We start from the raw sequence: 25,684 nt of genomic DNA, 5'->3' as shown, positions 1-25,684 counted from the left end.
TATTTTGTGTATAATGTTGAGGAAAATCACTTACTTTGAAAGATTTTTTACTCTCACCTGATGCTATTTTTTTTTCTGGAAAAGATGTTAATGATGAAATAGAATCACTAATTTCTAATAACACTTGGATTTTGGCAGATTTACCACCAAGTTGTAAAACTATAGGGTGCAAAAGGGTCCTTAGAAAGAAACTCAAACTAGATGAAAGTATAAATAAATTTAAAGCCAGACTTGAACAAAAAACTGATCTAGATTTCCTTGATACTTTTTCTCCAGTTGCTAGAGTAACATCCATTAGATTGTTGATTGCTATTGCTTCTTTTCATGATTTGATTATTCATCAAATGGATGTAAAAACAACTTTTCTGAATGGAGATTAGATGAAGAAATATATATGGGACCAACCCAAAGGTTTTGTTGAACCTGGCCAAGAGAACAAAGTATGTAAGTTAATTAAATCTCTTTATGGTTTAAAATACCTAAATAGTGGAATGAAAATTTTGATTCTTGCATGATTAACAATGGTTATAAAAGTCATGACAGTGACAAGTGCATATATTATAAAACAAAGAATGATTCACATGTTACTATTAGCCTTTATGTTGATGATTGATAAATTTTTGGCTCAAATATATTTGTGATTAATGAAACAAAAAATATGTTTAAGAGCCATTTTGACATAAAATATCTTGGTGAGGCTAATTTTATTTTGGGACATGAAAATTACAAAAACATGTGATGGTATGTTTCTTGATCAGTTGCCCTATATTGAGAAAATTTTGAGAAGCTATAATTTTATTGATTGCAAGCATATTTCCACTCCTTTTTATTCAAGTGTTCTGTATCATGTGTAATGCTAATAAGAATTTATTAGAATCATATAAGTGCATTTGGTTCAACAAAAGCAAGGAAGAGGTGATAACTTCATACTTTAATTGCCTTCATTACTCTCTCTCTCTCTCTCTCTGACGAATTGACACACACACGAACACATGTCTAACAATAGCATGAGGTTAATGTTCCTTTTTTGGTCAGGTTCTTGGGAGTTCAATTGCGTTCTCATTAGTATTGGCAACTACACTTGCACTTTCAAGCATATGAGGCTCATTCGTTGGAAAGACATATAGACAAACAGGGCATGGGCTACCTTTGCTGATTTGCGTTTAGTTATTATTATGGGCTTGAATTTGTTTGAGGAATTTATTCATGTGCTAACATTGTTTTTTTTTTCCACCTAGAATGTGTTCGTCTTGAGGAATATCCAGTGAGGACGTTTCCTGGCCAACGAGCACATAGCTCCCCAAGAGGTTGGCGCCGGTTGATGTTGTCTGTCGTGCTTCTGCTTATTGTCGGGTTGTAAGAGAAGGGACAGAGTTAATCATGAAAGGTGCCTTTGTGGGGCCTTAGGTGTAGGCCTTGAGGCTCACAATCAAAATTAAACTTTAGGTGTTCAGGCATGCCACTGCCATCTTTAGCATGACAGATGTAAAACAGAGGTTTAGATTGGGTAAATATGCCTTAGTTTAGTAATGAAAGGTGCCTTTGTGGGGCCTTTGGTTTAGGCCTTGAGACTTCCAATCAAAACTAACCAAATACTTGAACATATATTGGTTGTTTCATTGTTGCAGAAGTATCACAATCGTTATACTTTAATTGCCCGAGCACGCAGAGCAGAATGAATTCAGATAGGTGCCTTTGTCGGGCCATAGGTATAGGCCTTGAAGCTTCCTATCAGAGTTAATTCTATACTCAAGCGTTATGTAGCAATCCTAATATAACAGAAGTAAAACTAGAAAATAAGCTAATTACTTGCGCCCCAAGTAACTTCAGATTTCTTGTTAGCAAGGACTGTCGTGGATAGGTTAAGTCCACATAAGGCTCTTTTTTATGCCTTGAGACTAAGGACTTTTAATTGATCAATCTCGTCTGCCCGAATGGTTAGAACTTAGAAGTCTTTTAATCATAAACTGGCTAGAAACAACTTGGATGCAAATGGAAATATATATCATATTACTAGATTCATGAATGAAAGACAAAAACAAAGGAGGTCAGGCAAGGTTTCACCTTGTCGGGCAAGGCTAATCGTCTTGCAACTTCCTTTTTTTGTGATTTACAAAAGGTTTGAATGCTAGAAGGGGAGATTGGGAGATGAGTTTATATGAGGGAATCAATACTGTAATGAGATTTAAACAAGGTAGCAGAGCTTTTACAAAGGCTTTCTGGTGAAGGTTGATCCCGAAAAGGATGAAGGCTTGGGGGCTGACTACAGCTTCGTGGAGGCAAATCTGGTTTGAGCAAAGTTTGTGCTTGTATTTGTTTGTTTGATTGAGTGTCCTTGTCTCTGATTTTTCTTCCTCCTTTTATAGACAATTTGGCCTGGCTGCCTGCAGTATTAATTTTGCCCAAATGCATGTGAAGGGTAGTGACTCATCAACTTTTTACTTGTACTGCCATTGTAAAGTACTTTTGGGCTAATTAGCTGGCTGGTCTACACCATTTGAGCTCTATGTAGGTGAGCAGATGGTTTGAATGATCTGCACTTGGTCGAGAAACAAGCCCCTTCTTTCTTCTAGGCCTCAGCTGGGCCTTGGACTTCTTGCTTTCCATTCCTTTGGTTGGGCTAACTATCTTTTGGGCCCGAAGTTCAAGTTTTATTCTAAATAGTGCCCCCTTCAATTAATATTCAGGCTGGAATTCTAGGCGCCAATATTAATTGAATATCCGCATGCCTATATACCTGCTCTCGGAACTTGTGTTTTCTAGACATGATGAATGCAATCTTGCATCTTTTGCTCTTCCCATGACCTTTGAGCTATCCTCTGAGGTTTCTATAAATTCTGGCTCAAAACTTCCCCTGCCCAGCCAACAGATCATCTTCAACCTTTTTCCTTCGTTTTCCTCGGGCGTTCCTATCTAAGTTCCTTCTAAGAACTAGGGCAATGTGCTCCATGGGATTCAAGTGGGGTTTCCTGAAACTCCATTTTCGCAAGAAAAAGGATTTTCATCCAATAACTACTACCTTCAACACCTTTGGTCAGACACCCCGCTATTCCCAATACCTTTGGTCAGGCGGTTTTCTCCTGAGGGCTTGCCTTCCTGCTCGTTGCTCTGATAAGTCGGGCTTCACCATCATATCTTGTGACGATCCTTAGTGAGGGTCTTCTACCAAGCTCATCTTGGCCGCATAACCCGATCACCTGACCAGGTTTTATTCATGAAGATACCAGAAAACTAGTCGAGACACCATTGTAGCGTAGAAGAAATGAAACATGACACATTGGGACTTAATCTGATGTAATTTTTACCAATTCGTCGAAATGAATGAAGCATCATCTTAAAAACTTTTATCTTTCTGTCTTCTTGAATGGTTGATAAATACACTGCATTCTACCACCCCAATGCCTGCTTTATCTTTCATCTTCTTCAATATAACAATCCCTAACATTCCATAATGTAGGACAATATATTTTTAAGAATTTGACATTAATGGGATATTTCTGCCAATTTCCTTCGAGGTCAGCCAAGTAATATCCTCCCTTGTCTAATACTTAACTAACAATAAAAGGACCTTCCCATGTCGGGTTCCATTTCCCAAAGCCCCTAAGCTGAGCTCCTAGAGGGAGGACTGCCTTCCATACGAAATCTCCTTCCTTGAAAGACTTCTGTTTGACCTTCTTGTTATAAGCTCGGGCAACAACTCTCTTCCCTTCCTGAATCTAGTTCAAGGCCTCAATTCGGGCTACATCTAAATCTTCAATCCCTTGACACATAGCTTCCATGTACTCTTCACTATGTAACACAAATAGATTTTGAATCCTGACAGAACTTACATTGATTTCCATAGGAAGAACCGCATCTTGCCCGATGTCAAAGCATAAGGAGTTATCCCCGTTCCTGCCCTTTTAGAGGTTCAGTATGCCCACAAAGTATTCCTTAGCTTTTCATGCCACTTCTCCGGGCTATCTGTCACCATCATTTTGATAATGTTTATCAAAGTCTTGTTGCTGGCCTCTGCTTGACCATTTGATTGAGGGTAGTAAGGACTGGATTGGATCATCTTTATTTTGTATTTGTTTGCAAATTCTTCAACTTCTTTTGATATAAAAGATGGCCCACGATCCGTGACTATGGTTTCGAGCACCCCAAACCTGTGCAGAATCTTGGTCTCAATAAATTTCTTGAGTGTAGCTGAAGTTATGGTCTTTACAGCTGAGGCTTCTACCCATTTGGTGAAGTAATCCGTCGCCACAATTATGAAAATATGCCCCTTATTAGAAGATGGATAAATCTGCCCAATAAAGTCCATTGCCCATCCTCTAAAGAGCCAAAGTTTAACTACCAGATTTAAAGGTACTGAAGGCACATGTTGGAGGGGTCCATGCCTTTGACATTCCTCACAGCCTCGGGCATAAGACTTGCAGTCTTTTTCTACGTAGGGCCAGAAATACCCATACCTCCTGATCAACCACCTCATCTTTGTTCCAGCTTGATGTGCCCCACATATCCCTTCATGTACCTCGGCCATTACTCTCATAGATTCCTCTTGGCCTAGACATTTCAGTAGTAGCCCATCCAGAGTTTTCCTTAGTAGGTTCTCCTTCCATAAGACATATTTAGTTGCTTGCTGTCTATTCTTCTTACTTGTGGGTGAAGAAAGATCTTTCAAATGATGAATGATAGGCAATCTCCAGTCTTCCGTCTTGGTTTCTTGGACCATTATATCTAGACTGAATCCCCTTTCTAGCATAGAATGAAGATTTCTTCTTTGAATCTCGACATCTACTCCATACTTTCTTTCCTGGATTGGTACTCCCGATGCTATTTGTGCCATCTCGTTAGTCGCCAAATTAGACTCCCTAGGAACATGATTAACTGACACTTTAGAATCCCAATAGCTCAACAATTGTGTGGCCGCCAAGTAATACCCAGCCATGGTGATATGTCTGCACTTGTATTCTCCATTTAGCTGGTTTATTACTAACTTTGAATCACCAAACACTTCTATCTTCGTTGCCCCTAGCTCTATCAAGATCTCCAAGCCAATTATTAAGGCTTCATATTCCGCCTGATTGTTGGTATCCCCTTGGTAATCTAGAAGGAACAAGTAATAGTGGTGAACCCCTTGGGGATTTATGATGACAATCCTTGCTCCAGAAGCCTTCTGAGTGTAAGAACCATCAAAATAAAGCTTCCAAGGAGTAATCCAGAGACCAGTTACCCTGTTTATTTCTTGTTCTTCTGTGCCCAAGATACCCTTGCTGGGTGGGATCCAAACATTAGTTACTTCTAGGATCCCTGGTATATTGACAATCTCATCTTGAGACTCTTGGTGCTCTGCTAAGAAATGAGCAATTGCTTGGCCCTTGACTGCCCTTTGGGGTACATATTGAAAGCTAAACTCTGATAATGCTAGAATCCACTTCCCAATCCTTCCTGTTAGCATCGGTTTTGACAACATATATTTTATCACATCTGTTTTGGCGATGATGTGCACATGACAAGGTAACATGTAATGCCTTAACTTACTAGCAGTGAAATACAAAGCTAGGCACAACTTTTCTATTGTGGAATATCTTGTTTCTACCTCAGTCAGAATTCTACTGAGGTAGTTTACTGCCTGCTCCTTTCCGCCTTCATTGTTTTGGGCTAATAAACTCCCGATTGATTTCTCTGCAGCAGAGATATATAGCTTTAAGGGTTTTCCCCTTTGAGGTGGTACCAACACTGGTGGAGAAGTCAAATAGGCTTTGATGCTGTCAAAAGCCTTTTGGTGTGGTGGTCCCCATTCGAAATTTCCTTTATCCTTTAGTCTCAACAGAGGAGTCAACGGCTAAATCTTGCCTACTAAATTGGCAATGAATCTTCTTAGGAAATTGATTTTGCCTAGCAGTCTCTGAAGTTGCACCTTGTTGGTGGGTGAAAGCGACTCTATTATTGCCCGAGACTTGTTCTTGTCCACCTCTACACCTCTTTGATGAACCAGGAATCCCAAGAAGTTGCCCGCTCTTACTCCAAATGCGCACTTCTTTGGATTCATCTTTAGTTTATGGATCCTCATCCTTGTCAATGCTTGCCTGAGGTCTGTCAGATGCTGCTATTCTGTTTTGGATTTCACCACTATGTCATCAATGTACACCTCTATGTTATGGCCAATCAAATCATGAAAAATAGCATTCATCGCTCTTTGGTTGGTTGCACTAGCATTCTTGAGCCCGAACAGCATGACTAGATATTCATGTGCCCCCACATGACCAGGACACCTAAAAGCTGTTTTATGTATATCTTCCTGGGCCATCCTTATCTGATTATACCCGACATTTCCATCCATAAAAGATAAGACTTTATGTTTTGCTACCGTATCTATGGACAGATCAGCCATGGGCATGGGATATTCATCTTTTGGTGTGGCGCCATTAATATTTCTATAATCAACGCAACATCGTACTGTTTTGTTATAACTTTTAAAACAGGTACAATGTTGGCCAACCACTCTACATATTTGGCAGGTCTAATAAATCCAGCTTTCACTAGTCTTTTAATTTCTTCTTTAACCTTTTCTTCTATTTCTTTTGACATCTTTCATGGTGCTTGCTTAACAGGTTTATATCCCTCCCTGATGGGCATTCTGTGTTCTACCAAGGTTGAATCTAAACCTGGCATTTCAGTATAATGCCAAGCAAAATAATCTTTAAATTCTTGCAGAAGACAAACAATCTTTGCCCGATCATTAGTTCCTAATAAGCCACTGATTTGTATAGGTCTTGGATCTCCTTTCGTTCCCAGATCAATAACTTCCAAAGGATCCTGAACTTCAGGTGGTGGCTTGTCAGGTTCTGCGCACAAAAATTCGACTAACTTCGGGCTTTCGGGCAAGTCGTCTGGCCCATCTAAGTCATATATGCACTCGGCCATTCGTATAGCCAACTCAAATTCCTCTCCGCAAAGTTCTTCCCTGCTTTTATCCTAGCCGGTCAAAGTTCCTAGCTGCTATTCCTGATCTTCTTTTCCTAAGAGCTCCCTTTCTTGTTTTCTCTCTCTCCCATACACCAATAGTCTTTTGATCAGGGACCTGACTGCCGTTACGTGATCCTTTCTCTTTTGTTCTGTCATTAATGGTGTTGAGGTGTTGGGACTATACAGGGTCTATCCCATTCTTCTCTAGTGAGGAACATTCCTTGTTTTAAGAGCTTTTGAGCCGTCACCTTGGTAGGGCGGTCGTTTTTATCTGCTCCTGAACATTGCAGAATTCCTACATTGGGATAGTACAAATTTGCCTCCGCTACATTGGCTGTAGGAAGAAATGGCCGTGATTCGGCCTCCACCATCTCCCAAAAGCCTGGTCCCCCATTTCCTGCTTCATGGTAAACAGCAACTTGTTGATGTAGAGTGGATGGTATGGCAAGACTTTGGTGGATCCAGTCCTTTCCAAGTAATGCTCCATAAGTGGAAGTACAGTCCACCATAAAGAATGCCAGCATGATTTGTTTAGATCCCAAGTCTACGTCTAAAGGCAATATCCCATGAGTTTTGGTAATAGCGCCCGGAAAGCTCGAAACAGTGAGGTCTGTGGGAATGAGATCTTCTACACCTCTCCCTATCTTCTTCATTTGCTTGGCGGGCAATACGTTAGCAGCAGCGCTACTATCAATCAAAACTCTTTTGAAGGGCACCCCTTCCAAATGAGCTGCAACATATATTGGCTTTAGATGGTTGGCCATCAACATGTTTGGGCGACTGAACACCATTTTATCGGTATAGATTCTTAATGGACCATCCTTGAATGTCTTGGATGATTCAGCTTTTTCCAACTCTTTTTCTCCGGCTACTTCAACGTTGACATAGGCCATCATTGGTTCTGCTGTCAAATAGTCACCTTTCATAGTGGCGGGCTGATCAGGTTCAGCACCAAACATGGCGGATAACACATACGTCATATTGATATGAAAATTACTAGTCTCTAGAAAGTCTTATTTCTTACTCCCAATTTGGCCCATAAACTCATCTAACCAGGTCATCGCATCTTCTGGAAGTAGTGGTTCTGGTGCCCCCTCCTATTGATTTATGCCCGAATCTGGTATCTGCTTAGGAACTTCGCCGAAATGATCCAATGATATAGAAGGGAGCTTCCTCTCAGGCAAAATACTTCCAAAACAAATAGGCTATGTCCTCCATCCAGGAGTTGGCATCATTATCATATCTTCTTGAGCTCTCCTCAATATCCTGTACTTCCCAGGGTGTAGGCTTTGTGGTACATGGTTTTCTTCACCCTCTGTTTTACTATTAGCCTTTTGTACCTCTTTTTTACTCCTTCAGTTAAGCTGACTACTTCCCCCAGATGATGTTTTTCCAAACTTCTGATTTTTGGAGGCTTCAAATGTCATAGGAGCCTTTAAGGAATTCATGTAGGCTTTGTGCTGCCTCTAGACCCTTCTGATCATAGAGGCTCCTATTTCTTTGGTGGGTTGTCCATTTTTCCCAACCATATACAATTTTCGCCCGAGACGGGCAGGGTTACCCTTTTTGACAAGATTTGTTATCCTCTCATTCCTTTTATCTTCTCTCCCTACATGGCCATATTGAGGATGCCTTATTTCCCTCTCTTTTCTACCTTTAACATCCTTGTCTTCTGCCTTCTCAGAAGCTTCGTGATTTCGAAATACTTCTGATAAAGCTCTAGGTTGGGAATCCCCTCCTAACCGCTGAAAAACACTTCGGGAAGTTTCTTTTCATGCTGCCCGCCTAGCTTTTTCATAGACCTTTTTTCTTTCTTCTTCCTCTTTCCTCCTGATTAGTTCATGATCACTGAGGACTCCTGCTGGCGGTACTTTGAGCTCACACTTGCATTGGCATCTATTGCACAGAACCATCCCTCTGATTATGGCTGCTTTTGGATGTTCGGGCAATTTGATCACCCCTTTTGTGGATTTGTCCTTTGGCCTTCCTTCTTCTGTTTCTTCTGCAACTTTTCCTTTTCCCTTCTCGGCCCATGCTAGATTAACCATGTTAACTGGGGCATCTGAAAAGGGATCTGCATACTTTGCCAAGGTCATCTCTTCATCTAGCTGGCTCGCATTCAGTTTTTCTCTTTCTTCTTCCCCATCATCTTTCTCCCTGACTAGAGATAAAGATATGGGAATAATTGGATTCATAACTAGGTCTGTCTTCTTTTTGAAGCCTGTGGAGGCATTTTGCAATCTTTGAAACATCTGCAGCAAGGTAGTTTGCAAATCTTCAGGTAGCTTTGACATATCTCTTTGGAAATTAGGATTCGATCAAGGATATCCCACCGGGCGTGCCAAAACTATGTTTGTCTTGAGGAATATCCAGTGAGGACGTTTCCTGGCCAACGAGCACACAGCTCCCCCAAAGGTTGGGGCCGGTTGATGTTGCCTGTCGGGTTGTAAGAGAAGGGACAAAGTTAATCATGAAAGTTGCCTTTGTGAGGCCTTAGGTGTAGGCCTTGAGGCTCACAATCAAAATTAACCTTTAGGTGTTCAGGCAAGCCACCACTATCTTTAGCATGACAGATGTAAAACAGAGGTTTAGTTTGGGTAAATATGCCCAAGTTTAGTAATGAAAGGTGCATTTGTGGGGCCTTTGGTTTAGGTCTTGAGGCTTCCAATCAAAACTAACCAAATACTTGAACATATATTGGTTGTTTCATTGTTGTAGAAGTATCACAACCGTTATACTTTAATTGCCCAAGCCCGCAGAGCAGAATGAATTCAGATAGGTGCCTTTGTCGGGCCTTAGGTATAGGCTTTAAGGCTCTTTTTTATGCCTTGAGACCAAGGACTTTTAATTGATCAATCTCGTCTGCCCGAATGGTTAGAACTTAGAAGTCTTTTAATCATAAACTGGCTAGAAACAACTTGGATGCAGATGGAAATATACATCATATTACTAGATTCATCAAGGAAAGACAAAAACAAAGGAGGTCGGGCAAGGTTAATCGTCTTGGAACTTCCTCTCTTTGTGATTTACAAAAGGTTTGAATGCTAGAAGGGTAGATTGGGAGATGAGTTTATATGAGGGAATCGATACTACAACAAGATTTAAACAAGGTACAAATCTTTTACAAAGGCTTTCTATTAAGGTTGATCTCGAAATGGATGAAGGCTTGAGGGTTGACTACAGCTTCGTGAAGGCAAATCTGGTTTTAGCAGAGTTTGTGCTTGTATTTGTTTGTTTGATTGAGTGTCCTTGTCTCTTATTTTTCTTCCTCCTTTTATAGACAATTTGGCATGGCTGCCTGAAGTATTGATTTTGCCCAAATGCATCTGAAGGGTAGTGACTCATCAACTTTTTACTTGTACTGCCATTGTAAAGTATTTTTGGGCTGATTAGCTGGCTGGTCTACACCACTTGACCTCTAGGTAGGTGAGCAGGTGGTTTGAATGATTTGTACTTGGTCTGGAAACAAGCCCCTTCTTTCTTCTGGGCCTTGGTTGGGCCTTGGACTTCTTGCTTTCCATTCCTTTGTCTGGGCTAACTCCCCTTTGAGCCCAAAGTTCAAGTTTTATTCCAAACGGAATGTGCTTAATTTATTGGATATTATATGTCGTTTTGTTGACGCTGTATAGCCTGGCATGGTTGGAATCTTGTACTCTTGATAGCAGATGAGTTCTTAGTTGAAGTTGCAGAAGGGTTGCAAATTTGTTAGGATTTTTGTATGGTTAATTATGACTGCAAACGCTTGAAAATCTACATTTTCTAGGTATTTATTTGATCACATCCCAGTGTTGTACTCAACTTTAATTACTTTAATTGTTGAACTTGAGTTAACATTATTCTTATGTTTTCAAGAAATTTATGGTTTTGATATTGGGTTCAACTGATCAAATTCAAATGATTTGAGATGATTAAACTCTTGGAAACAGAGGGTTTGGGTTCAGCTGATGATTAGATTCAAGTGATTTGAGATGATTAAACTCTTGGAAACAATACTTGTATAAAATATCTGATTTGTAAGTCATTTCCTTTTTCTTTTTTTTAATAGTTGACATATTGGGCACAATAGCAATAAATGTGCTAACATGGGTGGTAGAAGTCATCTGACAACTCTGTCAGAACTGAGGCACAAAAGAACCCTTATTTGTGCATTCCTCTTTGAGCACAATAACACCTTATTGTGCTCTATGATCAAAGGGCATGCCCACAGAGGGCACCCATAATATTTTAGTTGTTGCACTTTTGCTATTGTTCTATGAGCATATATATTGGTGCTTTTTGGCCTCATAAGAGAAAATACATGAATTTCTATATCTTAAATATAATCATTTAAGAGCATCTTTAATAAGTTCTTAAAACAAGCTCCTTGACTAAAATTCAGGGAGGATTAGAAAAAATTTATTTCCAATCACACTCCCTACCAAGCTCTTAGGATAGCAAAATTGTTAGGAAATCCCTAATCTAGGGAGTGGGAAAGGAGAATTATTGTGTGTATCTGATACTCCACGTCAGCCCATTGTCGAGTAAACCCCATGGATATGTTTGGATGAGGCTTTTCCAATTTCCAATGGTTTAGGTAAAACTATGAGGGAATGTACTACAAAATGTAACATGGATGGGATTGGAATAGCCCACAGTGCCACACCATTTAGAGCACCACACACAAGAGTATCATGGCACTGTAGCATGGCATTGGAATAGCCCACAGTGCCACACAATTTCCAATGGTTTAGGTAAAACTATAAATACACCACAATGCCACACCATTTAGAGCACCAAACACAAGATGCCTAAAATCAGAAAAACACACTTGTGCCGCAGCTTTGCAAAGAAGAAGAAGAAGAACCTTGGAGCTGTGCTTGCCATTCAAGACCTTTAGATTGTTAGAGCGTTTCTAGGTGTATTATATCCTTTGTTTTCAATGTTTAACTTTAATTATCTTTGTTTAATTGCAAACATGAGGAACTAAATTCATTTTAACTAGAGGTGAATTCAAAGCCATGAACATATGTGTGATATGAATTGATTACATCTAGTTATTGTTTCATAAATTGTGAATGTAATTTACTTATCTATTTGATTGATAACTTATTGTTTTATGTTTATTAAGGAGGCCTACTAAGTTTGCATGCATAAATTTGATGCTAGAATATAAGGAAATTTCACCTAATCGTTATGAACTTATATTCACAAGTAGTGGAGGTTGCTAGTCACGATCGTGTTAAGTAAATTCCTGGCAGGAGTATCATGCAGTTCATAGTTATGAATGCCATGTCAATGCTTATGATTTTCACAGAACTTAATGATCTTTGATATGTATTTCTATTATGCAGTTCATGTAAGGAACTTGATAAGAATAATTTGGTTGCGTCACTGAGTCCAATCCGATGAATTTACGAAAATTTGATGGTTAATTTGTGTAGTGCACGGTTAACTTGGGGCATTGTCATTCATGGTTTATAGGAATAATAACTGGAAATCGATTTGTATGCATATGTGTCATGTGTGGAGAAGAACCCTCTAGCTAGCCTTTCACCCTTTATTTCACCCAATTTCGTACCCTTTAGTTTGTTTCTGCAAGTTTGTTTCTTTAAATCTTAAATTCGTCAAAACAACCCCCCGTTAGTATTTTGAGTCAAGTTAAGTTTAGAATTCGTCCAAATCACCCTTTAAGTTCCTATTTTGAGTAAATTTGTTTGTTTTGTGCTGTTTGGAGTTAATCTGGTCAGTGTTGAGTCACTAGAGTCTAGTTTTGTGTTTTTGAGTTAAATTGTGTAGATTAGCATCCCTCATAATCCCCGACCTAGAACGATCCATACTTACGCATACTACAACTATTGAAAAGAGGGTTTAAGTTTGTGTGCTATTATATTTCACATCAAATTTTGGCACCGTTGCCGGGGATTAGCAAAATTGCTAATCTTCCCCTTAGTTTCTATTCGTGTTTCTTTTATGTTTCTGATTTTGTTTTGTTTTGTTTTCATTGTTTTAGGTACTAGTTTATGACTCTTAGTTCTCAACCTGTTCATGAGCATATATTGGAGTTTGACAACGATTTTGAACGAACTTTGAGAAGGAAGAGGAAGTAGCCAGAATTCAATCCACCTAGTTCTAGTTCTGGATCTGAAATTGAAGCTGAAATTGTGACATATTCGGGAGGGGAACAAAACATGGCTGTGGACAATCGAACAATTAAGAAACTTTCAGCCTTGGGTTTGGACAATGCCATCCCTCTTTGCATTCAATACTCTACAGCAGCTCAAGGTAAATCCGATGAGTTTGAATTGAAGTCTAGTTTGCTGCATCACATTCCCAAATACCATGGGTTGTCCATGGAAGATCCGAACAAGCATTTAAAGGAATTTGAAGTGGTGTGCTCAAGCATGATACCAATCAACATGGATGGCAATATTCTGAAGATGAAAGCCTTTCCATTCTTTCTTATAGACAAGGCTAAAGATTGGCAACTAACACCTAGAACTGTTACTTCTTGGGAAAGCATGAAGAAAGCATTTTTAGAGAAATTCTTCCCAATTTCAAGGGTCATTCTTTTGAGGAAGAAAATTAGTGGAATCCAACAAGGCCCAGGAGAATCATTTCCAGCATATTATGAGTGTTTTAAGATGTTAGTTGCATCCAACCCACAACATCAAATGAAGGAAGAGCTTTTAATTCAATATTTCTATGAAGGACTACTTCCAATTGAGAGATAAATGCTAGATGCCTTAGCAGGTGGTGCTTTGGTTGACAAAACACCAATTGCTGCAAACATCTTAATAGCTAACCGAGCCTTGAATGCACAACAATACGAAAAAGTTGGACAGAGAGACCCCCCATGACAACACCAAGTTAATGAGGTAAGTTCAATGGATGAAATTCAATCTCAATTGGTTAATCTCACTGTTCTTGTGTCACAAGTTTTCGAAGGATCCAAAATGCAAGGAACAAGTACTTGTGGCGTGTGCTTTATACAAAGACACCCTCTTGATCAAAGCCCTCAATTGATAGAGAATAGGGCATGGGAAAGTGCCAATTCCATCAAGGCCAAAATCAGCCAATGTATGATCCATACTTCAACACTTACAATCCGAGCTGGAAAGATCACCCAAACATGAAGTGGAGGGAGCCTCAACAACCTCAACAACAAGGCAAATTTAGACAACCACTTCCCTGGATATTTCACAGGCCATTTACACCAACACAACCTCATCCATAATCTACCCAACCAAATTCAGGTTCGTCAATGGATAGCGATAAAATTATTCAAATACTAACTTCATTGACGTAGGGATTACAAAATCAAGCTAAAGAGGTGGGGAAGTTGAAAAATCAAATAGGGCAAGTGGCAGAATTCATAGGACAATTTAGAGAACAAGGCAAACTACCTAGTTCAACCGTTGTAAATCCAAAGGGAGGATTTGAAACCACCAAGGCAATCACGTTAAGAAGTGGTAACGAGGTTGGAACCAACCCACAAACATCCAAATCAAGCCCAAAGGAGGACGAAGCCCACGGCAAGGGTAAAACAATCCTTGCCGCAGCCCCTTAAAGCTTCTAAACCATCCAATATAGGTAAGTTAGGTTCAAATTCAGATAATCATAACACTATTCCGCCGAATGTGCGTTTCCCTCGTAGATTTATGCAATCAAGGAAAAAAGAGAATGAAAAAGACATTCTAGAAACCTTCAGGAAGGTGTAAGTCAATATCCCGCTTCTTGATGCTATAAAGCAAGTTCTGAAGTATGCTAAGTTTTTTAAAGAGCTTTGCACAACGAGGAAACGAATCTCGAACAAGGAAGTGGTACAAGGTAGTGAGAATGTTTCAGCAGTTTTACAAGGAAAACTGCCCCCTAAATGCAACGATCTAGCTAGTTTCACAATCCCTTATGTTATTGGCAATACTAAATTTTAGCATGCTATTTTAGACTTAGGTTCATCCATTAATGTCATGCCATACTCTATTTATACATCTATGAACCTAGGAAAGCTGAAAAATGATGGAGTTATTATTCAATTAGCCGATCGTTCTAATGCATATATGAAAGGAGTTTTGGAAGATGTTTTGAAGCAGGTTAATCATTTAATCTTTCCAGCCGATTTCTATGTGCTTGAGATGGAAGATTTGGCTCATTCTATTCCATTGCCGATCTTACTTGGAAGACCCTTCATGAAAACAGCCCGTACCAAGATAGATGTGTTCAAAGGGACGTTGACAATGGAATTTGATAGCGACATTATTGATTTCAATATTTCTGAAGCCATAAGGTATCCTTTTAATGATCATTCTTGTTTTTCTATTTTTATACTAGATTCATTGGCGCAGGAATACCTTGAAGACCTAAATGGTGATGCCTTTGAAATAACCATTACAAAAGGAATGAGACTCAAAGACCAAGGGGCAGAACTTATGCACACTCACGACTGGAATGAGGATCTCCTTACCATGCCCAATTGTGAAGAAGTGGTTGAGATGGTGGCTGCCCTTGAATCATTGCCACAGCATGTTGGTAAGCCTTCAAACCCAAATTCAATTCCCATTTCTACTAATAAGTTGTTACCCTCAGTAATTTAGGCACCCTCCCTCGAGCTTAAAACATTACCAAATCATTTGAAGTATGTTTTCTTGGGAGACCAAGAGACTTTACCAGTCATAGTTTCTTCCACACTCATGGTTGAAGAGGATGATAAATTAGTTAGGGTATTGAAAGAGTACAAAACGGCCATTGGGTGGACCTTGGCCGATATCAAAGGAATAAGTCCTACAGCATGCATGCATCGCATACTTCTAGAGGAGAGGGCTAAACCATCTCGAAAGGATTAACGCCGACTCAACCCTCCAATGATGGAAGTTGTGAAGAAGGAGATTATCAAGCTTCTTGATTGTGGAGTGATCTACCCAATTTCGGATAGTCATTGGGTTTCACCGGTTCAAGTTGTTCCAAAGAAATCGAGAGTTACTGTAGTGAAGAATGTAGAAAACGAACTGGTACCCACCCGCATCCAAATAGGTTGGAGAGTTTGCATCAATTATAGGAAGCTCAACGCCACCACAAGAAAGGATCACTTCTTCCTGCCATTCATTGATCAAATGCTTGAAAGGTTAGCTGGTCATTCGTTTTATTACTTTCTTGATGGTTATTCGGGATATAATCATATTGTTATAGCTCCGAACGATCAAGAAAATACCACTTTTACTTGTCCATTTGGTACCTTTGCTTATCGTCGAATGCCATTCGGTTTATGCAATGTACTAGCTACGTTTCAAAGATGCATGGTAAATATATTTTCAGATTTTGTTGAGAAGATTATTGAAGTCTTCATGGACAATTTTAGTGTTTTTGGTGATTCGTTTGATGATTGTTTAGCTAATCTCACATTAATCTTGAAACGATGCATCGAAACTAACCTTGTTTTAAATTGGGAAAAATGTCACTTTATGGTAAAACAAGGCATAGTTTTAGGTCACATAGTTTCAGAAAAGGGAATTGAGATTGATAAATCGAAAATAGATCTTGTACGCTACTTACCCTCTCCTACTTCGGTGAGAGAGGTTTGATCTTTTCTTGGACATGTAGGATTCTATAGACGATTCATCAGAGATTTCTCGAAGATCTCCACACCCCTATGCCGACTCCTACACAAGGATGTGCCATTTAAATTCGACGATGAATGCGAGAAGGCCTTCAATCACCTCAAAAAGATGCTAACTTTGGCCCCCATCATAGTTCCACCAGATTGGAGTCTTCTTTTTGAACTTATGTGCGATGCCTCAGATTATGCAATAGGGGTTGTTTTGAGACAAAGGAAGGACAAGCAGCCGCATGTTATCTATTATGCATCTCGGACCTTGAATGACACTCAATTGAACTACACCACCACTGAAATAGAACTCCTTGTTGTTGTGTTTGCTTTAGATAATTTCGTTCTTATTTACTTGGAACTAAAGTCATCATTTATTCTGATCATGCAGCTTTGAAATATTTACTCACAAAGAACGAGGCCAAAGCAAGGTTTATTCGCTGGATGCTTATTCTCCAAGAGCTCGATATCGAAATCTGGGACAAGAAAGGAAGTGAGAACGTGGTGGCTAACCACTTGAGCTGTTTAGTACACGATGAGGAGCCATTACCCATCCCAAAAGCATTCCCTGACGAGCAACTGCTGTCCATTGAGGTAAGTGAGCCATGGTATGTCGATTTAGTGAATTATTTGGTACCTAAACAAGTTCCAAGCACCCTAAATAAGTATCAACGTGACAAACTTAAAAAGGATGCACAGTTTTATATGTAGGATGACCCATACTTATGGAAATATTGCCCTGATTAGATTCTTCGTAGGTGTGTGCATGATTATGAGTTTAATTCAATTTTAACTTTCTGTCACACTTATGCATGTGGGGGTCATTTTGGCACTCGAAGAACAGCATTTAAAGTTCTAAAATGTGGATTTTATTGGCCTACTATATTTAAGGATGCTAGAACTTTTTGCATAACCTGTGATCGTTGTTAAAGAATAAGGAATATAGGTCCAAGAGACCAAATACCGCAGGCCCCAATCTACTTTGTTGAAATTTTTGATGTTTGGGGTATCAATTTCATGGGTCATTTTCCTTCATCTTATGGTTTCAATTATATTTTACTTGCGGTTGATTATGTATCGAAATGGGTGGAAGCAAAAGCCACCCATATTAATGATTCCAAAGTGGTTGCAAATTTTGTTAAAACTAACATATTTGCCAGATTTGGGATGCCAAGAGTACTTATAAGTGATGGGGGTTCCCATTTTGCAATCGAACCATCGAGGCGTTACTCAAGAAGTACAACGTCACGCATAAGGTTTCAACACCTTATCATCCTCAAACAAGTGGGCAAACCGAGGTTTCTAACCGAGAAATCAAGCAGATTTTGGAGAAGATAGTTGGGCCAACTCGAAAAGATTGGAGCTTGCGTTTGAATAATGTACTGTGGGCGTATTGACTCATCTATGGGAAACCATGCCATCTTCCGGTTGAGCTGGAGCACAGAGCGTATTGGGCAGTCAAAACGTTCAATATGGACATAGATGCGGCTGGCATTCATAGGAAACTTCAATTGAATGAGCTTGAGGAGATTAGGAACGAGACTTATGAGAACGCTCATATCTACAAAGTGAAAACGAAGGGATTCCATGACAAGATGATTCGTAGCAAGACGTTCTCAAACGGGCAGAAAGTGTTACTTTTCAACTCCCTCATTTGATTGTTTCCAGGTAAGTTGTATTCTAAATGGATTGGTCCTTTTGTTGTTACTAATGTCTTTCCTTATGGTGGAATCCAAATTCAAAGTTTAAAGATAGGACATGAATTCAAAGTGAATGAACACCATTTGAAGCCTTACTACGAGAATTTCGAGGAGCATGTCGTGGAGGAAATACCCCTCCATGCCGTGGACCCTAATGGAGCCTAAAAGGAGGTATCATCCGGCTGGAAGATGTTAAAGCAAGCGCTTCTTGGGAGGCAACCCATGCGTTTAAATAAAGAAGACCTAGGAATCTCCGGCTCCAAAACCAGATTTACGTTCCTTAACCCTACTCTTTATTGCTTTTACTTTGCCATAATTGTCATGTTTGTTAGTTATGTTGTTTGATTGCTTGCGTGTGAGTCTATGTTTGAAACATTGAGGACAATGTTTGGTTTAAGTGTGGGGGGGGTAAACAAAGTGTTTTTCATGAATATTCGTTGGATTTCACCTCCTAGCATTTCTAGAGTTGTTATTCACTGTTTTTAAGTGTTTTTATTATGTTTTGAAGTGTTTTAATGTGTTTTGAAAGAAAAATACGAAAATTTAAAAAAAAAAATGGGAAAAGTTTTGACAAACCCAAAAAAGAGTTGTTTTTAGAGTTGTTTTTTGTGTGTTTGTGTCTTAGGGTACTTTCCAACACAATGATGAGGATTTCCTTTTTAATTGCATGACTGTTAAAGAAAATTACAAACATGGATGGAAGTTTGATGTGCTCTTTGGTTTATGCTTGGTTGTAGTTGACGTTTACGAATTCACATGTAATCACAAAGGAAAAATTTAGTTTTGTAACATGCTTGAAGGAAGGAACTCAAACTAACGTGACAACCCTGAGAGACTTGAGCCTAAACTTTATTTGGAGAGTTATTAATCTGTGATGTTTTTGTTTTCTAAAGTCATTACGTGATCTCATTATTTCTTTGCTTGGCTGCTACTTAGAATGCGTTTTCATCATTATAGTTTCAAATACTAGAACTCATGCCCGTTTCATTCAAAGCTTAAAATTCATTGCATGACAAAGATAAGATGAAGTTGTTTAGTTACCACCAAAGCCAAAAAAGCCTTATTCCCTTGCATATGTATTGTAGGTTTAACCCCTTTGAGCCTTATTTAGCCTATTTTCTTTGTTAACCTACATTATCCCTACCTAGCCTAGCATAGGAATATCCATACACTTGTTCTTAAAGAATAGTGGAGCATGACTTAGAGGGAATTCCTTTTGATCAACATTATGTAGAAAAACAAGTGTGAAGGAAGGTTTTTCATTGGAAATCTATAAGGTTGTACATTTAGTGTGCCAAAGAAAGAAAAAGGCACTGGGAAAACGTGAAAAAGAAAAAAAAAAAAAAAAGAAGAAAAAGTTGAGACAAGGATAATGTGGTTAACAAAGAAAATAGGCTAAACAAGGCTCAACGGGGTTTAAACCTACAAAACATATGACAAAGGATGAAGGCTTTTTGGCTTTGGTTCACTAAACAACTTCATCTTGAATATGTGCCATGCAAATCAATGTCATGCTTTGAATGGAACGGGCATGAGTTCTAGTACTTGGATCTATGATGATGAAACACATTCTAAGTAGCAATCAAGCAAAAAATAATGAGATCATGCAACAACTTAGAAAACAAGAATGCACAGATTAATAACTCTCCAAATAACGTTTAGGCTCAAGTCTTTCAAGGATGTAGCGTTTGTTTGAGTTTCTTCCTTCAAGCATGTTACAAAAATTGATTTTATCCTTTGTGATTACATGTGAATTTGTAAACTATAACTACAACCAAGCATAAACCAAAGAGCATATCAAACTTCCACCCATGTTTGTAACTTTCTTTAATAGTTATGCACTTAAAAACCAAATCCTCATCATTGTGTTGGAAGGTACCCTAAGACACAAACAAACACACAAACACAACTCTTTTTGGCTTTTTTCAAAACACTTTTTTTCCAGATTTTTTTCAAATTTTCGGATTTTTTCTTCAAAACACACCAAAACAGCTCAACATGCACTAAAAACACTTAAAAACAGTGAGAAACAACATTAGAAGTGATAGGTGATAGAATCCCACGAAATTGCATAAAAACACTTGTTGACCCCCCCACACTTAAATCAAACATTGTCCTCAATGTTTCACACATAAACTCATAAAAAAAAAAACAAAGAAACAAACAACAAATAAACACACTAAACAGGGCAGAATAGAAACAACAAAGAGAAGGGTTTAGGAACGCAAATCTGGAAGTGGAGTGATTCCTAGGTCTTCATTTGTTGAATGCATGGGTTGCCTCCCAAGAAGTGCTTGCTTTAACATCTTGCAGCTCGACGAAGAATTTCATTCACTCCCCATTAGAGCCCACGGCCTTAAGAGGGATCTCCTCCACAACCTGCCCCATGGCACTCTCATAGTATGGCTTCAATCGATGCTTGTTTACCTTGAATTCTTGTCCATTCCTTAAGCTTTGGACTTGAACTGCACCATATGAGAAAACATTAGTAATAACAAAAGGTCTTATCCACTTAGAACGTAACTTACCAGGGAATAAATGTAAACGGGAGTTGAAAAGCAACACTTTCTGCCCAATTGAGAATGTTTTGCCCCGAATCATCTTGTCATGAAACGCCTTCGTTTTCTCCTTGTAAATTTTGGCATTCTCATATGCTTCATTCCTTATCTCCTCAAGTTCATTCAATTGGAGCTTTCTATGCATTCCAGCAGCATATAAGTCCAAATTGAAAGTTTTCACAGCCCAATGCGCCTTGTGCTTTAGTTTCACAGGTAGGTGACATGGCTTGCCATATATTAGCCGAAATGGGGACATCCCTAGGGGTGTTTCGTAGGCAGTGCGATATGCCCACAGTGCATCGTCTAAACACAAGCTCCAATCCTTCCGGGTTCGCCCAACAGTTTTCTCCAAGATTTACTTGATTTCTCTATTTGAAACTTCGGCTTGGCCACTTGTTTGAGGGTGATAAGGTATCGAAACCTTATGCTTGACATTGTACTTCCTAAGCAGCACCTTAATGGTCCAATTGCAAAAATATGAGCCTCCATCACTTATGAACACCTGATAGACGCATATTTATGCGACTTAGTTAACTAGTTTTCTTGCATTTACGTTATTAGTTCTTAGTTATTTTAGTACTTTAAGCCATTTTCGTGTGTTTGTAGGTCCAAAGGGCTAAGGTAGCAAGAAAGTGCATTTTGGTGCATTTTGGAGCAGTTTTGAGCTTGGAATGGATTACATATGATATGAGCAAGATGGATGGACGAATTTGAAGACAAAAGAGGCTAAGAACATGCTAAAAATCTGGTGAAACAAATACAAGTTGCAAGAAGGGATAAATTTCTAGAAGGATTGGCCAAAACTTCACTCAAAACACATCAATGCCGTGGCTTTTACTTCCACCTCCACCAGAAATTTGAGTAATGATGCAATGCTTAACTCACCATGACATGTGAGTGGATGATGCAATGCTTAGCTCACCATGACATGTGAGTGGATGATGCAATGCTTAGCTAACCATGACATGTGAGTGGATGACTCAATACCTAACCCACCAACAATTCCCACTCTTTGCCATGCTCACCTACTCAATTCCACCAACATTTTGTGTTAAACAAGTCCATCCTCTTCCTATAAATACCATGGCATCAACCTCATTCAAATCATCCAGAAATTAACCATTCTCCAAGCCTTTCCTTGCCTCTCCTACATATCTAAACCCCTTCCTATCCATTCCTCCAAATAACCAACCCTTCAACATCATTCCAACCTTGTTGTTGCGGCAAAGAGAAGGAGAAAAGTCCTTAGACGCACTTGCTATCCAACATGGATCGTTGGAACGTTTAGGTGCTTTCTTTCCTTTGTTTTTCAATGTTTAAATCTGTTTATCTTTGTTTTGTAATAATGAGGAACTAAACCCCCCTTGGCTAGGGGGGGATTCGAAACCATGTTAATGCTTGCAATATGATTTGATTACTTTTAATTGCGTTTCATAAGTTATGAATTCGATTTACTTATCTATTTGATTGATAACATGTTTATGTATGTTGATTAGGGATGCATACTTAGTTTGCATGCATAAATATGATGCTAGAGTATAAGGGAATTTCACCTAATCGTTATGAACTCATATTCATGAGTAGTAAAAGTCGCTAGTCACGATTGTGTTAAGTAAATCCTTGGCATAAGTTTCATGCAAATCATAGTAACGAGTGCCTCGTCAATGCTTATGTTTTTCATAGAACTTAATGATTCTTGCTTGTATCTCTATTATGCAATTCATGTAGGGAACTTGTAGGGAATGTTTTGGGTTGTCGTATGCAATCATCCAACCCAATAACTTGTGGAAAAACTGAGGGTTAATTAGTGCAATTCACGGTTAATTTGGGGCGTTGAGAATTAATAAGTTATTGAAATGCAATTGGAAATCATTTTGTATGCAAGCAAGACATGTGTGGAGAAGAACCCCTTAGCTAGCCTTCCATTATCCATTCAACCCAAATTTGTTTAAAATCTATTTAAGTTTTTAGTTTATTCGTTTTTACTTTCAACTTCACCAAACTCAAATCCCCCTTTTACTTTCTTGTTTTAAAATCTTTTGTTTACATTTTTAACTTTGTTTTTATGTTTTTAAATTAGTTTTCAAGTGATTTAGCAATCCCTCCTAATCCCCGGTTTAGAACGATCCCTACTTACATCTATACTACAATTGTCAAAAAGAGGGTTAAATTTGTGTGCTTATATATTTCGCATCAACACCCGCGACATCCCAAATCTGGAGAAAATGTTAGTTTTAATGAAATCTGAAACCACTCCAGAATCATTAATACGGGTCGCCTTTGCTTCTACCCATTTGGAAACATAATCAACCGCAAGCAAAATATATGTAAAACCATACGAAGAAGGAAAGGGACCCATGAAATCAATACCCAAACATAAAAAATTTTGACATTGAAGATAGGGGTTTGCGACATTTGGTCCTTAGCACCTATAGTACCTGTTCTTTGGCATCTATCACAAGTTATGCAAAATGTTCTAGCATCTTTAAACAATGTAGGCCAATAAAAACCACACTCTAACACCTTTAGGGCTGTTCTTTGGGTGCCAAATGACCCCCCCATGCATAAAAGTGACAAAAGGCTAGAATTGAATTAAACTCAGAATTATGCCCACATCATCAAACAATCTGATCTGGGCAATATTTCCACAAATATGGATTATCCCATACATAAAATCATGCATCTTTTCTGAGTTTATCACGTTTGTATTTATCTAGAGTGCTAGGAACTTGTTTTGTGACCAAATAATTGACCAAATCAGCATACCAAGGCTCACTTACCTCTAAGGACAGCAATTGCTCATCATGGAATGTTTCTATAATGGGTAAGGAGTTCTCAATGTGCACCAAACGGCTGAAGTAGTCAGCCACCACGTTTTCACTCCCCTTCTTGTCTCTAATTTCAATGTCGAACTCTTGAAGTAGGAGCATCCAACGAATCAGCCTTGGTTTGGCCTCTTTTTTGGTGAGAAGATACCTCAAAGCTGCATGGTCAGAATATACAATCACTTTAGTGCCAAGTAAATATGAACAAAATTTATCTAAAGCAAAGACAACGGCAAGAAGTTCTTTCTCAGTGGTAGAATAATTCAATTGAGCATCACTTAGGGTCCAGGAAACGTAATAGATGACGTGGGGCTGTTTGTTCCTCCTTTGGCCTAAAACAACACCAATTGCATAATCGGATGCATCACACATTAGCTCAAATGGAACGCTCCAATCTGGTGGTATGATGATGGGGGCCGAAGTCAACATGTCCTTCAGGGTTTTGAAAGCTGTCTCACACTCCTTGTTGAACTCAAAGGCTACTTCCTTTTGGAGTAAACGACAAGGGGGTTGGGAGATTTTGGAGAAGTCTTTGATAAAGCGCCTATAAAACCCTGCATGGCCAAGAAAAGAACGAACCTCTCTAACCGAAGTAGGAGAGGGTAAGTGACGTACAAGGTCTATTTTTGATTTATCGACTTCAATTCCTTTTTCTGAAATGATATGGCCTAAAACTATACCTTGTTTAACCATAAATGACATTTTTCCCAATTCAAAACAAGGTTAGTTTCAACACATCGTTTCAAGATCAAGGTCAGATTATCCAAACAATTATCAAAAGAATCCCCAAACACACTGAAATCATCCATAAATACCTCAATAATTTTCTCAACAAAATCGGAGAATATACTTACCATACACCTTTGGAAAGTGGCAGGTGCGTTGCATAAGCTGAATGGCATGTGACGATAAGCAAAAGTTCCAAAGGGACATGTGAATGTGGTCTTCTCTTGGTCATCGGGGGCTATCACAATTTGATTATATCCAGAATATCCATTAAGAAAACAATAAAAAACATGACCGGCTAACCTTTCAAGCATTTGATCAATAAAAGGTAGTGGGAAGTGATCTTTTCTTGTTGTAGCGTTGAGCTTCTGATAGTCAATGCAAACTCTCCATCCAGTTTGGATTCGGGTAGGCACAAGTTCATTCTCTTTGTTTTTTACCATAGTGACTCCGAACTTCTTCGGAACAACTTGGACCGAAGAGACCCAACGACTATCAGAAATTGGGTAAATCACTCCACAGTCTAGTAACTTGATGATTTCCTTCTTCACAACGTCTAGCATGGGTGGATTGAGTCGCCATTGTGCTTCTCTAGATGGTTTGGCTCCTTCTTCCAATAGTATTCAATGCATGTAAGTGGTATGGCTAATTCCCTTTATATCGGTCAATGGCCACCCAATGCCAGTTTTGTATTCCTGAAGCACCCTTACCAACTTGTCCTCCTCTTGTCCCATGAGTGAAGAAGAGATGATGGCAGGCAACGTCTCTTGTTCTCCCAAAAACACATATTTCGAATGGCTAGGCAATGGTTTAAGCTCTAGGGAAGGTGGCTGGATTACAGAAGGAAGCAACTTGTTAGTCGTAATGGGAATTGAAATTAGGTTAGGAGACTTACCAATATTCTTTGGAATTAACTCTAGGGTAACAACCATTTCCACCAATTCTTCTTGAATAGGCATGACACCTTGTCATTCTTCTTGAACACATCTATCTTTGTGCGGGCTGTCTTCATGAATGGCCTACCAAGGATAATCGGTAAAGATGTGGAATGGGCCAAATCTTCCATGTCAAGAATGTAAAAAACAGCCGGGAAGATTAATTGGTTCACCTGAACTAAAACATCTTCCAATACTCCTTTTGGATAAGCGTTAGAACGATCAGCCAATTGTATGATCACACCATCATTTTTCAATTCACCCAAGTTCATAGATGCATAAATAGAATAAGGCATGACATTTATAGATGCACCTAAGTCAAGCATTGCATGTTCAAACCGATTAGTGCCAATTACACAAGGAATCGTAAAACTACTGAGGTCTCTGCATTTAGTGGGCAGTTTACGTT

At 39.0% G+C, this 25,684-nt stretch overlaps 1 protein-coding gene across 1 annotated transcript; it reads right to left on the bottom strand.

The window, feature by feature from the left end:
• Positions 1-20,562: 20,562 nt before the first annotated feature.
• On the bottom strand, positions 20,563-21,045 carry LOC139189455 (uncharacterized). Its single transcript, XM_070808411.1, has 2 exons — positions 20,760-21,045; positions 20,563-20,696 (listed from the first exon to the last, which is right to left on the bottom strand). The coding sequence occupies exons 1-2, from the start codon at positions 21,043-21,045 to the stop codon at positions 20,563-20,565; spliced, it is 420 nt and encodes a 139-aa protein (XP_070664512.1).
• Between the last annotated feature and the right edge of the window lie 4,639 nt (positions 21,046-25,684).

This window comes from Malus domestica, chromosome 11 (genome assembly GCF_042453785.1).
Source record: "Malus domestica chromosome 11, GDT2T_hap1".
In the NCBI taxonomy this organism is placed as follows: Eukaryota; Viridiplantae; Streptophyta; class Magnoliopsida; order Rosales; family Rosaceae; genus Malus; species Malus domestica.
This window is presented reverse-complemented; position numbering and strand designations above follow the sequence as displayed.